Source organism: Cynoglossus semilaevis, chromosome 11 (assembly GCF_000523025.1).
Source record: "Cynoglossus semilaevis isolate Cse_v1.0 chromosome 11, Cse_v1.0, whole genome shotgun sequence".
Classification (NCBI taxonomy): domain Eukaryota; kingdom Metazoa; phylum Chordata; class Actinopteri; order Pleuronectiformes; family Cynoglossidae; genus Cynoglossus; species Cynoglossus semilaevis.
The window spans coordinates 13,845,071-13,860,970 of record NC_024317.1 but is presented as its reverse complement, the minus strand read 5'-3'; the positions used below and the strand labels follow the sequence as shown (position 1 = coordinate 13,860,970).

At 37.4% G+C, this 15,900-nt stretch overlaps 3 protein-coding genes and 2 long non-coding RNA genes across 10 annotated transcripts in view; 3 read left to right on the top strand and 2 right to left on the bottom strand.

Moving 5' to 3' along the window:
* LOC103386477 (uncharacterized) overlaps positions 1-2,287 on the top strand; it is a 41,897-nt gene extending 39,610 nt beyond the window's left edge. For 2 of the 4 annotated variants that reach the window (XR_003051046.1, XR_003051044.1), the window contains one exon: positions 690-797. This is a non-coding gene — a long non-coding RNA (uncharacterized LOC103386477). Of the gene's footprint in view, positions 1-689; positions 804-904 lie in introns of those variants that run through there. The other 2 variants (XR_003051047.1, XR_003051045.1) reach the window with 2 other exon arrangements.
* Positions 1-5,843, bottom strand: part of phf2 (PHD finger protein 2) — a 21,208-nt gene extending 15,365 nt beyond the window's left edge. Inside the window, exons 1-2 of one of the 3 annotated variants that reach the window (XM_008320765.3) lie at positions 4,281-5,843; positions 684-769 (exon numbers count right to left, since the gene is read on the bottom strand). In XM_008320765.3, coding sequence (XP_008318987.1) covers positions 684-769; positions 4,281-4,378 — 184 coding nt within the window. In that variant the 5' untranslated portion in view covers positions 4,379-5,843. The remainder of the gene's footprint in view (positions 1-683; positions 770-4,280) is intronic. The other 2 variants (XM_008320763.3, XM_008320764.3) reach the window with 2 other exon arrangements.
* Positions 5,844-6,949: 1,106 nt separating this feature from the next.
* Positions 6,950-9,618, top strand: pdrg1 (p53 and DNA-damage regulated 1). Its single transcript, XM_008320758.3, has 5 exons — positions 6,950-7,241; positions 8,047-8,122; positions 8,315-8,389; positions 8,842-8,922; positions 9,106-9,618. The coding sequence occupies exons 1-5, from the start codon at positions 7,158-7,160 to the stop codon at positions 9,186-9,188; spliced, it is 399 nt and encodes a 132-aa protein (XP_008318980.1). The 5' UTR covers positions 6,950-7,157; the 3' UTR covers positions 9,189-9,618.
* A 515-nt stretch (positions 9,619-10,133) lies between these two features.
* On the top strand, positions 10,134-15,431 carry cstf1 (cleavage stimulation factor, 3' pre-RNA, subunit 1). The gene is made up of 6 exons (XM_008320757.3): positions 10,134-10,334; positions 11,628-11,831; positions 12,661-12,938; positions 13,033-13,230; positions 13,393-13,783; positions 14,840-15,431. Exons 2-6 carry the CDS (start codon positions 11,663-11,665, stop codon positions 15,097-15,099), a joined length of 1,296 nt encoding a protein of 431 aa, XP_008318979.1. The 5' UTR covers positions 10,134-10,334; positions 11,628-11,662; the 3' UTR covers positions 15,100-15,431.
* LOC112487705 (uncharacterized) lies at positions 13,888-14,929 on the bottom strand. The gene is made up of 2 exons (XR_003051048.1): positions 14,793-14,929; positions 13,888-14,657 (listed from the first exon to the last, which is right to left on the bottom strand). It is a non-coding gene; the product is annotated as an uncharacterized LOC112487705 (long non-coding RNA).
* Positions 15,432-15,900: the final 469 nt, after the last annotated feature.

Below are 15,900 nucleotides of genomic sequence, written 5' to 3'. Positions count from 1 at the left end.
CTCTCCCAGTTTGTCTCCCTGAGTGTCATCGTGCATATTTTCCTTGTTGGTATCTTGGCTGCATTTTTTTACAACTTGGAGCTTACAGAAGTAATTATGTACCTTACGCTGTTTTTTTTTTTTTTTTTTTGTACCTCGTCCATCTGTCCCTGCTATATTATTTTCAAATCATTGTTTTTTTAACCTTTTCTGGCACCCATCCACTTCAGTCTTACAGTACAATCTGGCCACCATTTTCACTGCACTTGCCTCAACTTCAACTTGCCTCGAAGTACTATTCTTGGAAGAGTTGAAGAGAGATGGACATACATTTTGTATGTAAAAAAAACAACAACTATGACAGCTCATTTCGTGAATTTGTCCACCTGTTTTTGCCTCCTACTTTTTCCCGCCTCCCTTCTTTGCAGCCTTTCTCTCCTAACTGTGAGTTTAAACATGTTTGTATCTTGTAATTGTAATGATGTTACATCTTATTGATTTTACCGTAGCCTGGTATTTGACCTACTCCCAGCTCCACCTGAACCTGCCTCTACTATCATTACAGCTTAATTGATGAATCACATTATGATAAAACTTATAGTACAATTAAACAAGGCAACTGTATGTCAGAATCAACTATTTTCATACAAATGTCAAGTATAAATGTGGCATTTCTATTGATCATTACTGTAATTGTTACCCACGTGTAGATTTGCCGTGGATCTTCTCACAGTTTGGACAGTGATATATGTCAATATCTGGAGCATCGTCTTCATCCACTCCAACACAGCTGAAACAAAAGAAAACAGTTACATGACCGACAGGTGCTAAATTAACCAGATGCTTGACTGCATTTTCTCTATTTGGTCTCCCTCTATGCAACTATTGATTTTTTTTTAACTCCAGTTCCACTTCCTCTCTTTAGCTCTTGCTGGCCATATACTTCCTTAAATACTCAGACCTGAAGACATGTTCAGATCCAGCGACCAGATACTCCATTACATACCTGGTCATAATGTGCGTAAACTAACCTTTTGTTTTGATCATTCTTTTAATTCCTTGTACACATCTGGGGTGCCTGTCTTTTAAAAGTTTTGCCAAGTTGGAAGTGTTTCCACACTTGGCAGGACTGTGTTGAAGCACCGTATGCACAGTGACCGTAGTAAACCCTGAGAGCACGTGCACTTGGTTTATCAATGGGTTCAAGCGTAGTTAAAGTCGCTGTAGCTGCCATTCTCTCCTATCCCTCTCTCTCTCTCTCTCTCTCTCTCTCTCTCTGTCGCCTTTCTTCCCTCACTCACTGCTGCTCCTCTGCTGAGGGGCTAATAAATTGTCTCGAATGTCAAATTCATATGATGCAACAATGCAAACGATTTAGAAGCAGTACAGGTGTTTTCTGTGCTCATTTTACCAGCTCAAGACTTGCTTACAGCACTGAATGTTTCATGACATCAAAATATAATATATATTTGAGACTTTGAGTCAAACTATCTTATTTTTCTTTGTCTATCTAAAAAATGTATATCCCTCTGTTCCAATTGTAGTAACCCAATGTGTTACATAGTTAAAAGGCTTGTTCCAGGATCAACAGGCAGCAGACTAACTAAGACCATGTAAAAGAAATGTGCAGTAGAAGTGCCAGATGGGTTTAGGGTGGAAATGGGTATAAGTCATAAACAATCTCTACGCAAGAAGTACTGTAGTGCACATGTTGACAGATGATGTCAGAAAGGGTTATGCTGCAAGATGTTAACTCAGTAAAGTATGGCAGCTGGAGAGGTCTGTAAGACAGAATTATATATGCTTGGTGTAGACTTTAGGCTTTAAAGGCAAGTCTGAAACATCTGTGACATGTGCTTCGTACAGTAGAGGTGGCTGACGTAACATCTTAAACTACAGCAATAATCAAACAAATAATAGTTGAACACCTAATGAGACTGAAAAACGAGACATTGATTAACAGTACTAAGCTCCTCCAAAATGAAAAAAACTCCTGCAGGATGAGTGCATTTTTGTTTTGCATAAACTGAGAAATTGCCCTTTTGTGTAGCAACTAGGTATGTAACGATGTGTCGTGAATCGGTTAAAAACTCGATACAAATCTGTGACAATTTGTATCAATTGAAATAAAAACTGTATTGCGCATCAAGGAGTAGGCTGTGTCTCAAGAAATCATTGGTCATACCATGTGACTACACCCTCTAGTACAGTAGGTGCCTGAGTGACAAACAGAACGTGGGAAGAAGTTCTTCCACTGAGACCAACAGTGTTTCTGTAAAGAAATGAACTCTCTCCAGTTAATATATTTTAATATTATTTTATTGTTTAATATATTGACAGTTGTGTAGCCATGTAAGACCAGACCAGTTTTACTTTTAGCAAGAGATAGTGATGTGCAGTGTTTCTGTAAAGACGTGCATTTTTCTAAATATATTCTGTTAATTGTGATAACTATTTCAAAAATCATGAATGGTATTGTGAGTTGATGCGTCGTTACATCACTAGTAACAACTGTACAGCACACAGACTAGTAAAATACAACAGTTTAACTCCATTTTCCCTCCTATCCGCTCACCTTGCTGCCTCTGTTGTTAACAAGATACTACAACATGCATAACTATAGATTTACAATACCACATGTATTACAAAACCTTACAATACCTTCGGTTTATGACAACACCACATACCGAGAAAAACAACTAAGTTGTCCGAATAACCTTAACAAGTTCACTAATAATCACACTAATAATGTTTAGCCCTCCTTTTTTAGAAAAGTGTTTGTTTGCAGTATAGCTGAACCAGAACCCCTTGGCATGAGTGGCATTAAAACTGCACATACGTAAATGATTACTCAAACAAAACAACTATAACACCGTAGCCAAGTAGTATTTTAACAGTTATGTATTATATTTGTGTTTGATGTCAGACTTAGTTGCAATAATGAATTTCTAAAAACTTAACTAAAACGAACGAGTCATAGAACCATCAACCAAAACATCAACTGTAGCATAACTAGCATGTAAAAATAAGAAACCTCCGTACACATGCTGTTGCATGTGTTGTTACTACATACGCATGAATATGTCGTCTTGATTTTAGGTGTCTCTGTGTGCAGTTTAACACAGGCACAGTAGCTGAAGAATAAGTCAAGAACTGGTGGAAATCTTAATTTCACACAGAGCCTCATATATTTTGTTTCTGCACTCAGTTTAATACCTACACTGTCATTGTGATGTTTTTATAGTTCCATCCATTTGCAGAATTTCCCCCCCAAACTAACATTGCCTTTATTTAATGGTAAGACGTCTGAGCATTTCACTGTACAATACAGTATGACCTGTTCACATTCTGCGTAGCGGTAACTACGGGGAGCATTACATTGTTAACGTTTAGGCGCGTAACCAACAAACTAACAAATAAATAAACAGGAAGTATGAACGACAGCCGAATAGTGTCACTGAGCCCATCGAAGTACAAGTGTTGATGTTGAGTTGTGTGACAACACAGTAAGAGGTGGGAAGGAAACGTAACATGGTCACAGCAAGGATTTGGCCGCGATCGTTTCAATTTATGTCTGCGGCAGCGAAAGTGATGCCCCGCTAAGACACAGAAGACCTGGGTGCAGAATACTAGTTAAATAAGGACCAACTGACTCAGCGGTTCACCAAGCGTCACTTATGTCTGTGAATTTCTTCACTTAAGCTGAAACACAGGCATCATCCCCGGGTATTGTCAGCCATAACCGCCGTCTGGCAGTAGAGCTAAGCGGAGCAGATCTGCCCGAGGTCGGGTCGTGATTTTCTGCCGTGATCCATGTGAACCACTGAAAGGCCGTGGTGTGTGTATAATATCCTTAAATAACACGATAATAACAGAATAGTAACAAGTTTAAACAGGAGGTAGCAAAATAGACCGCGGCAACAGACCGATGTTTCTCCATCTGCCTTCTGCTCATACCAGCAGCGACAGCTCGGAGCTGAAAGATGACGTTAAAATTCACTATAGCGTGTTTCTAAAAGATGGAGCCGAACCAAAAGGCACTGTATTAAACATCGCTTTGTCTTATTAAAGAAATGTGCTTTGTTTTAATCGCAGAAAATGTCACAACCCTGCTCGGCTATATTTAACTCCGCCTTCTCCTTCTTCTCCAAGCGGCCTCTTTTCAGTGTAGACAGGCGGGCGACTCTGAGCCACAAAGCTGTCAAACGCAGCTAGTTCTCGCCATTTTCGTTTGTATTCCACACAAATGCAAACCGCATACCAAACAACATACACGGCTGTGAACGACGGTTGCCTCTTACCTGCCGTGGAACCAGTCTTTGCAAGCATCGCACTCGATCATAAACTGGGTCACGTCGTAAGGTAATCTGCAGATGCAATATACTGGTACAGTCGCCATGTTCAATTCACGACTACGTCGGGGTAGACTTAGGGGGCTGCAGGAGGAACAACGTCCTGCAAACAATATGATCCAGTATGATCTTCCCCAGAAAAAAAGCCAGGGGCAGTCCCGCCGGACGCATGAACCTACATGCACTTTTCCACCATGCGGCGTCCGCGTTTGCTATTTCACGGGCGGTGGGAACTACAGATCCTGTTTACCGTGAGCTTTCCTGACAAGTATCATTGTTATTATTGATATTACTATAAGCATGCCCACTGGTGACGGCACCGCACCAAGGGAGGGCGGACACTCAGAGCCAGATTGAAGGAGACGTAGGCGTCAACGTCTTCGCGGAATTACACCAACAATTAGATAAATGTACAAATTACGTCAAGAAGCAGGTTAATAGACCGAGTGAGATTAATGAACGCCGCAGTTTACAGCAACACTGCACCTCGACACTCCTATAACGTAGAGCATGTTTTAATGCAGCAGCCTTTTTTGATTTGGTGGTTGTTATAAAATAGCAGTTATAATTACAAACATTTAAATATTTTACTTTATGAATTGTATTAAATTTGAAATAAAATTATGTGATACATCCCGAACTACTACAAAATCACATGATGAATATATGTACTGTATCATTAAAATGATAATTTTATTATAAGGAGGGAGGTTAATTTAAATTTTTTAATTTAAATTTTAAATAAGATTTACACGTACCAATTAAAAAAATAAATTATTGTTAGATATAGAAAATAGTCTGTTTCCTACTTTAGAAATATTATTAGTCATTTTATAGCATGGTTCCCATTTTGTTTAATACAACCATAAACTATTTCGGAATATTTTTATCTTTATATATCTAAAATAAGAAATGACAGAAACCACAACAGTTTTTACTGCCACATTTGTAGAGATTTTAAATAGTCAAATTAGACCCTCCTTAAAATTAATGTGTTTGACAAATTGTAATTGCATTTTAAATACACATCTACCAAAGTCATACTGAAGTGCCTTTTTTTAACCCTTTATGAAGAAGATACTGCAATATATATATACATATGTGTGTGTGTGGGCAGAGTTGCATTACCATACTGTACCATACCATAGTTGTATAAACCATAGTACGACCTGACCTTACAGACACAAATAAATAAAAGATCATTTTGGTTTATTAAGACTGTAATTAATAGACCACATCTTACCTAATGTTCTATTTTTTTTATGTTTTTCTTTGCTGCGCTACCTGTCCTGATTTTGAGTGGCATTGAACAAATGATCTTTTACAAAAAGCGAGAATTGTTATGGCTATAGAAACCATCAATATTATGTAGAAAATGTAGTATAATGAACTACATCCACAATAACTTATGCAGCTTTAATATTGCCATTACTAAAGCAACAAACCCATACATGTTTAATTCAATAAACTCCTTAAAGCATTGATGGCCAAACAATGCCTTTGTTTTGTTTTTTTTCTTCAATAAACAACCATAAATTACTACAAATGTAGCAAAAGGTTGCCAGGTTTGTTGTTATAAGCATTTGGTACTTATCTCTTATCTCACATATCTTTATGACAGTGACTGGTGCCCATTAGTTTCCCATTTACCATGTGAACTATGTTGCCAAGAGCGAGCTCAGGCAAAGGTTATAATATGTAGTTATAGGAAGGTTCTAGCTAGCTTTTCAATTTATTAGCCAGTTGTGACATCCATATAGAATGGCAGGAATAGCACAGCTGTAGAACTTTCTCAGTACTCTTCCCTTCAGAATCTCTGCTGGTTAGAACTAAATAATAGTCACTGGTGTGTTTGTTAGTGACAGGAGGTTTATATCTGGGTCTGTACCTGTCCGTGCTGCCTTTTTAAGAGTGCTTCACTGTCTTCTCTGCTCAGCTAGCCAGGGCTGGAGTGGACAGGCTGTATTCCCCATGAAGCCACAAACTCCCTCAATTCACAACTTACAAAAATTGTTTTTATTGTTGTTATTTTTTATTGTTATCTGCCTAACTATCTTTTAAAACCCAACCTACCCGAAGTGTATTCTGTGAGCTCAGTCCTGGCTTATATGACACATGTATCAAACAGTTCTGCAAGTGGTACTATAATCTGACTTTTGAGAGTTATCAGTATCTGTAGCTCTACAAATATCGGATGCTTAATTTGAAGTGATCTTATTTTAATTTCATCATTTTAATAAGTTAAATAAAAACGTGTGAATCCCACGCATCTACCTGCTGTTATTTGTCTTTCTGTTCCAGCAATGTGTAGAAAGAATGTTATCTAATATACATAGGTATATGATTTATCTTGATTAATCGTAATTAATTATGATTATTTACGGAATCAATCATTCATCAACAACTGTCCTGTGATTAAACAGGCTAAGAAGTTGTAAACGTCCAAACCCCCTTTTATTATTATTATTATTGTTATTCTCGTTGTTGTTGTTGTTATTTTATCATTATTTCCTAATAATTTTTATCATCATCGTTGGCATCTTGACAGCAGTTTTTGGAGGAGCGTATATTTCAGACGTTTTGTGTTTTATTGATGTGTTTGGAGCGGTACAGGTGGAAATATACAACATGTGTCAATTATGAACGCTGAAGATTGAGAATATGTTGTTTTTTTATGACTTGTTTCACTAGGATAGCTGTACACGTCACACATAACACCAGTAACAACAAACCAGCATGGTAGTTGGGCGTCTTTTATTTTTAGAATGAAGCGTTGAGTAAGGAGTTGTTTCTACACGGACATATTTGAATGGTGCTACAGCAAACATGGACGCGGACTCGCAATTTGTCTTGCAGTATATGACAGAAATTGAGGAAGCAGCGGAAGACGTCCTCACTACTAAACAACAGGTCAGCTCTGTGCCTTTTTGTGTGTCAAGATAACTTGAGTGTGCGCAAGTAAGCTGAATGAATTAAAGGTTATAGTCTATAAAAACAAGATGCTAGAAACTCTAAAGCTGCTTTCAGAGTTATAGTAACACATAGGCGTACTATTGACGCGTACACTGCCGACAAACCGCGGTTCCAAAAAATTAAAAAAATCTATCTTGTTGCAGTTACATTTTCTTCACATAGTTGTTTGTATATTTGTACAGGAAAATAATGTTTTCAAATCGAGATTTTTCCACTGAATTCGTAGCCCATACATGGGCAAAAGTTATATAAAAAACCCCTGCATATTCTTGTGACTGGAAGGATAACAAATTTACCCAGGACACACATGACAACAGCTGAAGGATCATTTCTGTCCTGCTGGTTCTTAGGTTTCAGGTTTTTAAGGCCCCAAAATCTACAGGGTTTGAAGTATTTTGATACTTCGGTTTCTCTGTATTCAACAATAAAGGAAATCCAAAATGGGTCGTGGAGGTACAAAAGCTCTGGCCTTTCAAATCTTCACGTGTTATTATTATTACATATGATGTAATATTCTAAAAAAAATCTTTTTAATCTAATGCACAAAAAGGCAACGGAAATTTGGTATGCAAGGATGTTTATGTTTGTGTTAATGTGTGAAGTGCAGTTTTTTCACCATGTCTTTGTCGTACTTTGCTCTTTGGCTCTCCCTTTCAGTTGTTCAGTCTGTTTCTTGTTCTTTTTGTCTCATGTTCAATCAGCAGGATCTGTCCAACTCACACTTCTGATCTCTCTGTTTCAGATTTTGGACTTGAACATAAAGAGAAACACAAACAGAGAAGCTCTTAATGCACTGAAAACAGCAGTGTGTGATTCAGGTTAGATTTTAGATTAATAGCTGTTGTCTCATGTTACTGTTTATAAACAATACTGTCTGCTAACACTGGGACTTTTAACACTGGTTAAAATGTAGTATTTGTACATGTACGATCTGTAGTATAACTAGTTGTTTCAGAGTACATTGTGTGTGAGGTTGAATGTGTTTGTTGTTTTGTGTTTGTTTTTTTCAGAAAAAGTTCAGGTTTGTTTTGGAAACATGTTCATCAAACTTCCTACATCAAAGACAAAAGAGATACTAAAGAGAGGTAACGAATGACCACTGACAGGCTAACAAGTTTGTTTCTAAATTATATCTAATGTGGTATGAAAAACTTTGCCCACTTCTTTGGAAAATCATTACATCAGATTGACTTTTGCTGAGCTTTTGAAGCGGTAACTTAATTTTAACATATGTTACAGTATATAATGTGGAAACGGAAACATTTCAGCAGTGAAATACTACATATACTGTGTATATATATATATATATATATATATATATATATATATATATTATATTCTCTTCAGGAAAATATATGACTGGTGTATATAAAACATTCATAAAATATCGTTTTAATAGTATTTTGGAGTAGAGAAAATTTCATAGAGATGTGTTTATGCATAGGTATTTTTTCTTGCCTAACCATAGCAAATAAAAGAAATAAACCAGGGTACTGTTTATTTATTTATTTGTATTTATTTTGCTTTCTCATCATAGACCAGGAGCAGCTGGACATGCAGATAAATGACCTCCGCAAAGGACTAAAAGCCAAAGTAAATCATGTCTATGAGATGCAAGGTATGTTTCAGCATTTCTAATATCTTGTAACATGTTTACTGTTAGTACTTCAGGTCTTAGGATAGTAGTTTGTAAAAACAAGACACTGACAAGACATGATGCTGCAAAGTTCCTTCAATGACCTATAATAGACCCAGCAATTTATGTGGGAGAAAAATTAATGTGTCTTTTGTTTGTTTGCAGGGAAACCTGAGCTTAGAGGTTACAACCTGTGTCCTCTGACAAGTGATGAAGTTATGGCCATAAATAGTATTTTAAAGGGATGACGTTAGAACTAGCAGCTATGTCACAGTGCTGGAAAATACCACTTCCATGCATGTTACTGTTGTACTAATGAGTGTGACCTGTGCAATCCTGTTCTTATCAAAATGGTGAATCTGAATTGTCTAAGCACTGTCGGAGTCAGCTGAAGTGAAACCTCAGATAAAACCCCAAGAGGTTCAAGGTTTGGGTCAATTGATGTCACATTTGGAAACTTTCTAAAGAGCTCATAAGCTGTTTGGTCATCCAGAGAGACTATATTCTCCTACAAGGCAGCATAAGAAAAATACCTACTTATAATACTACTTTTTGGTCAAAATGCCACTTTGTACAACTGACAGTGTGACGTATACAATGTTTTGAAAACATCACCAATATCACATGTTTGTTTGTTTTTTAAGTTAATTATTTTCACTTAAACTTTTGAGCTTCATGGTTGATTTCTTTTGTCTTTTGTAAAATCTACCATATTTTTAACAAAGAAATAGATTTAGCTCCATGAACTGTATACTCTATGTATCTATACTTAAACAAAAAATCAAAATATCTAGCAGAAACAGTATTGTTTTGGGCATTAGTTTTTGATCAATGATTGTGTCAAAAGTCTCTGGTGACTTCAACAGTGTTGTAAATATCTTAGTTGACTATATCAAATATTAGAAAAAAACATAACTTACATTTTGTGTTACATCTATCTATCTATCTATCTATCTATCTATCTATCTATATATATATATACAAATATAGATATATATATATATGCCCAAGAACATGCTGCCAAGTGAATATTTAGTGCTAAAAACATCTGAACAGCATGCCATAATTTTATATATATATATATATATATATATATATATATGTATCCCAAACAATCAACTACATAAAGTATAATAATCTTTAGCATGCATTATCATTATTTTCAAACGTATTTACAAAAATACATTTGTTTAGAAAGGTGGACCTGCCAACCAAAAGCTAAATACAACTACTTGCCGGTTGGTGGCGGTAGTGCACTAACTGTCGTTTGCCGTGGTGCGCGAAGAAGCGAAGAAAAACAGACTTCTCCCTTGTAGGCTTGGGTGTTCAATACAGTTACGTTCAACTCTGCACGTTTTGGTTTATGTTTCGTGGAGCCATTGAGATTTCACAGGGTAAGTAGGCCCAAATATCGAACTAAATCTAAAATGATCTAGCGTTTAAGGTAACGCACAGTATTTTGTTAAGTTTTACCCGCTTAGCTCTTTTGCAGTTCTCTTACCCCATGCACTACACCGAAGCAGGCAGTTTTAGCAACATTGCTATGCGAGTCATTCATACAATTAAGTGCGGTTTAGCGTTGTGATGTTTACAAAACGTACTCTACGGGAAAACTAATCGTTTTATATTGGTCCAGCTCATGATATTAAATGTTAGACCGGATTCTTACCTTACCAAAAGGGTTAAGTTCACCCTGTTACGATTTAAATGTTTCCCTTGCACGCCTTGAAATTAGCTCGATATTGAAATAAGCTGCGCCCTCTTTTAATGCAAAATGTAACTTTTTTCAATATAATTATACATCATTTGCTCTGTTCGTTTACGAGTTAAGCGACCACAAAGCTGAGCAAAACATATTAGTGTAAAGAAAAACCACACACACTTTCTAACCTGTATGAGTGTATACAACAGTGACAGGATGGGCAAATTGTAACAGTGTGGACATGTCCACAGTGTAGGACTAGTACTTACATTTAATTTGGAATATGCATTCTGGTTATTGTATCATATCTCAACGCAATTTACCGCCAAAATAAGCAAAACACCCTGATATTATTATATTTGACTATATTTGACTGATATTTGTCGATTATATTCCACACCTATTTATCTTATTCGACCAATCTTATTTTTAAGGGTTGTGGCACTCTCAGGTCATCACTGTACCAGCTCATGTCCTCACCTGGACAGTAGAACATATTGGTTTTATACTTGTATCTAAATAGTATTGTATCTTCCCTGATATCTGTATTAATTCATGGGTAAAGTTAATTGACATGATCACATATTCACCATTGTCCAATATTTTATTGCTTGATAACCTAAAGCTGTGACAACTATTCAGTAGAAAATGGGTTTGTCTTATCTCCAGTACTACCAAATAATAAGTGCAAAAGAGATGTGGTACATATTCTCAACAAAAGTTAGTTGACTGCTTCTTCTTAAAATAATTTTGATACTTTTAATCAAAATGTTCTGAATTATGTCACAGGTCCTTATATGGATTGTAGGAATGATTTGCACAAAATATGAATTTCTTGTCAGCGGGTGCTTACGTACTTGGACGTAAATAAGTGTGTGTGCATTACAAGGGCAGTATATTATTAGCTAAGAGTAGCCCTTCTGTGCTTTGAAAAAGTCGCTAATGTAGTTGAGAAAAGTGTGACTTTTTTTTTTCTTTTCTGCAGCACCTTAGCTGTTCACACTGATCTCAACGGCAACCATGTATCGTCCTAAACCTACCCTGAAGGACCGACAACACCTGTATAGGCTGATCATCAGCCAGCTGCTTTATGATGGATACACCAACATCGCTAATGGTCTGATTAATGAGGTCAAGCCACAGAGTGTGGTCTCACCCTCAGAGCAGCTGATGCAGCTGGCCAAGATAGGTGAGTGTTGTCTGACATTGACATCTGTTATAAACAATTCATAAGAAATACAAGTTTCACTGTCGTTCCAAACTACAGTTGAAAACCTTAACTCGTAGGTGGGAGTCCAATGCTGGCTTTAGAATGAGCTCTGTGTGAATGTAGGTACATACATGGTTAAAGAGTAGCGAAATTAGTCAATGCTTTCTTGAAGAAAATATGGTGTTGAATGTCATTTACTAGATCTCAACGACACCTTATGAGGTGACTACTCTTTGATTAGCACACCAAGGTCACCTGCAACCAGTGGTGTATGATGGTCTTTTTTTCTTTTTTTAATATATATATATTTCATGAAACATCAGAAAAGTCAAAAGAGTAGGAACACCACAAGCCATCTGCGTAATTCCACAGAGCTCCAGCGACTTTAAATATTTAGGCATAAATCACTGCAAGCACAAACTGAAAGGAACAGTAATAGAAATATTTCAAATTACGGCAGGAACTGGTTACTATACCCTGCCCCCATGAAGACCCAGTACTCCTCAAAGAGATAAAAAATGAATTTTGAAAGTTCTGATATTTTAGAAAAATAATACAATACAAATCAACTCCCCTTCTTACTGTAGGAACATTTTAGTGTAAAGCAACTTCAGACACCCCAGTGGGCCGTAATAATTCTAACCAATCCAATTACGGGTAGTTAGGAGAAACACCTGAAAGATGCTTCTTGCTGCTTGGTGTGAACAGTGTTCATTTGTGATTAGATCCTTTTCATCTTATCCATTTGTGTGTTGCCAAGCAGATGCTAAATACCCTTTGCTTATAATTGTTTTAAAAACTCTTTCAGGCATGGATAATGATGACAGTGCAGTTCAGTATGCCATTGGCCGCTCAGATACTGTAGCACCAGGAGTGGGTATTGATCTGGAATTTGACGCTGATGTCCAGACCATGTCTCCAGAGGCCTCAGAGTATGAGACCTGCTACGTCACGTCTCATAAGGGTCCATGCCGTATCGCCACCTACAGTCGCGATGGCCAGCTCATTGCCACAGGTTCTGCCGATGCCTCTATAAAAATCCTTGATACTGAGCGCATGCTGGCAAAGAGTGCCATGCCTATAGAGGTAAAGCTGATTTGAGAACCACGGTGCACTGTTGGCTGAGCAGTTTACTCTTTGTTTTTTTATTGTCTTCTCTATTGTTTCTGTTTTTGTGTAGGTGATGATGAATGAGACAGCTCAGCAAAACATGGAGAACCACCCTGTCATTCGAACGCTGTATGACCATGTTGATGAAGTTACGTGTCTTGCCTTCCATCCAACTGAACAGATTCTTGCTTCTGGCTCAAGAGATTATACCCTTAAACTCTTTGACTACTCAAAGCCTTCAGCAAAACGGGCATTTAAGCATGTTCAGGTCTGAACTTCCCTATTATTTTATTTAAAGTTTGACCAAATAGATATTTTATTAATTCTAATTATTTGTTTAAAGCTTATTTCCTAAGAACTTTGATTCATAGTTTTCAAAAAATACTTAGGATTAGGGTTCTCAACCCCTGTTCCTTTGTTTACCCTACAGGAGGCAGAAATGCTGCGGTCAATTTCATTCCATCCTTCTGGTGACTTCCTGTTGGTTGGCACGCAGCATCCCACTCTCCGTCTCTATGATGTCAACACTTTCCAGTGCTTTGTGTCCTGCAACCCTCTGGATCAGCACACAGACACCATAAGCTGCGTCAACTATAACCCCACAGCCAACAGCTACGTCACCTGTAGCAAGGACGGCAGCATCAAGTTGTGGGATGGTGTTTCTAATCGCTGTGTAACCACCTTTGAGAAAGCCCACGACGGCGGGGAGGTCTGCTCCGCCTTCTTTTCAAAGAACTCCAAATACATTCTCTCCAGTGGCAAGGACTCAGTGGTGAAGCTGTGGGAGATCTCCACCGGACGAACACTTGTCAAATACACAGGTAAAAACCACTGCTGCAGTTCTCCTGTGTGACCACCACTGTTTTTACTTAGAGTGCCACCATTATTAGCATCCATAGGAACAAAAGATTATACATGCACAGACTTTTTGTTGGGTGTTCAAGATTTAATGTCTCTGGTTCCAAATGTTCAACTTTCTATTATTTTGTAATTCTTGGCAAAACCAAAGGAAGTAACGGACCAGTGCAATTATCTACAGCAAAGATGGAAACAAAGAAATTTGGAAACAAATTCAAATGATCATGGCTGTAAATACCTGGTGACTTTTATGAATTCATTCATACTTTTAGTGAACTTTATTTAGATCTATTTATTTAAATCAAGTGACACCGTGGGGATATGAATTACTTATGGAGAGAAATACAGATAGCAATAAATGTTCACACATTTAATGTCATAGATTAGGTGAAATCATTCTTCAGTTTTTCAATTCTTTAAGGCAACATTAGCTAGTAGCAAATCCAGTAGCTTTAATAGGACTGTTTGCTTGCTCAGTTTACAAACTTAACAGTGTGAAGAGAGGAAAGGTTTTTCTTACAGTGAGATGAACCACTAAACATATCCCCTTAGATGACTTTAACACTCACTTGTTTTGTTTTTAAATCCCTGAAATCTGTTCTTCTTCACAAAACATCCCAATAACAACGATTCTATGGTGGGGGGGAGGGGTACAACATATACAATCAAAATAATAGACAAAACAAGCATGCAGACACAGGTGAAGAAGCCAGCTGGTGGAGGGGGTTTCATGTTTTACTTGCTCTCTGGACTTGAGGTTGCAGCAGGTAAGCTGGTCATGCTGGGCTTTCCTCCCCGGAGGTCTTTACTTAGAGGGAGTAAACGCTGGAGGGCAGTCTGTGACAGTCCCAACCATGAAGAGGGCGATTATCGCAAGACACTCAAATTGACTTTGATTGCACAACAATCAATGTTCTGTAAGCACAGTTTGTGATTCCATGTCTTAGAGGTGCAGTCACTGATTGCAGTTACCTTTATTTATATATTGTGTAAACTGATGTGTTGTCTCTTTGTTTCAGGTGCAGGCTTGAGTGGCCGTCAGATGCATCGCACACAGGGTGTCTTCAACCACACAGAGGACTATGTGCTCCTGCCAGATGAGCGCACCATCAGCCTGTGCTGCTGGGATTCTCGTACAGCCGAGAGGAAAAACCTGCTGTCATTGGGACACAACAACATTGTGCGCTGTATTGTCCACTCACCCACCAATCCTGGCTTCATGACTTGCAGTGATGACTTCAGGGCTCGCTTCTGGTACCGCCGCACCACCACAGACTGACAGACTGTCATTCAGTATATAATGCAACAGAAACCGTGATGTCACAATATCCTGGTGACAAGTGTTTAGCAAAGGAGGTTGCAAAAACAGGTATCATTTTTGTACTATTCTTTCTACCTGACTTGTTTTGATGAACTCATTCTTTGTTTTACTGTTCCTTCCCAATTCACATTAGTAGAAACGTGAAAAGCAAAAATATAGTTTTACCAAATTGGATACTGAAGTAAGGTTCAAAAACTGACCGTAGTACACAAATGACCTTTTTATGCTAAAGTTATTGCTGTTTGTAAAATTTATTTTTGACTTAATAAACTATGAAGCACGGGCAGTTACTTGTATGTGATACAAGGGAAGCTAATTTTCAGCCCACTTGTTTAAGTATCAGTTCGACACTACAGATAAAGCCAACAATGAACAAAAAACTAGGACAAAGAAACAGAGTTATTATACAAATCTGACAAGCCTTTCTAAAAAGGGTATACACAGATGTGAATGAACTGTAGGGCTCAGCAAATGTCATACAACATGCTGCAGTTGGTCTGTAAACATAAGTTGCAAAGTTGTAAGTAAAAATATACTTTTTTGTACGTCAACCATTGATCACGGTAATATACTATACTAAAATAATTCTGAAGAAGTCTTCAAAACTGACTAAAAATACACTCATTTGCCTTAAAATACTTAGCTATGTCCATTTTTGTGATTAAAATTTAGAAAAAATATACTTTTTTGGTACGCCACCTTTTGATAACAGTAAAATACTATACCAATAAATTCCTGAACTAATCTCCGAAAAAAAAA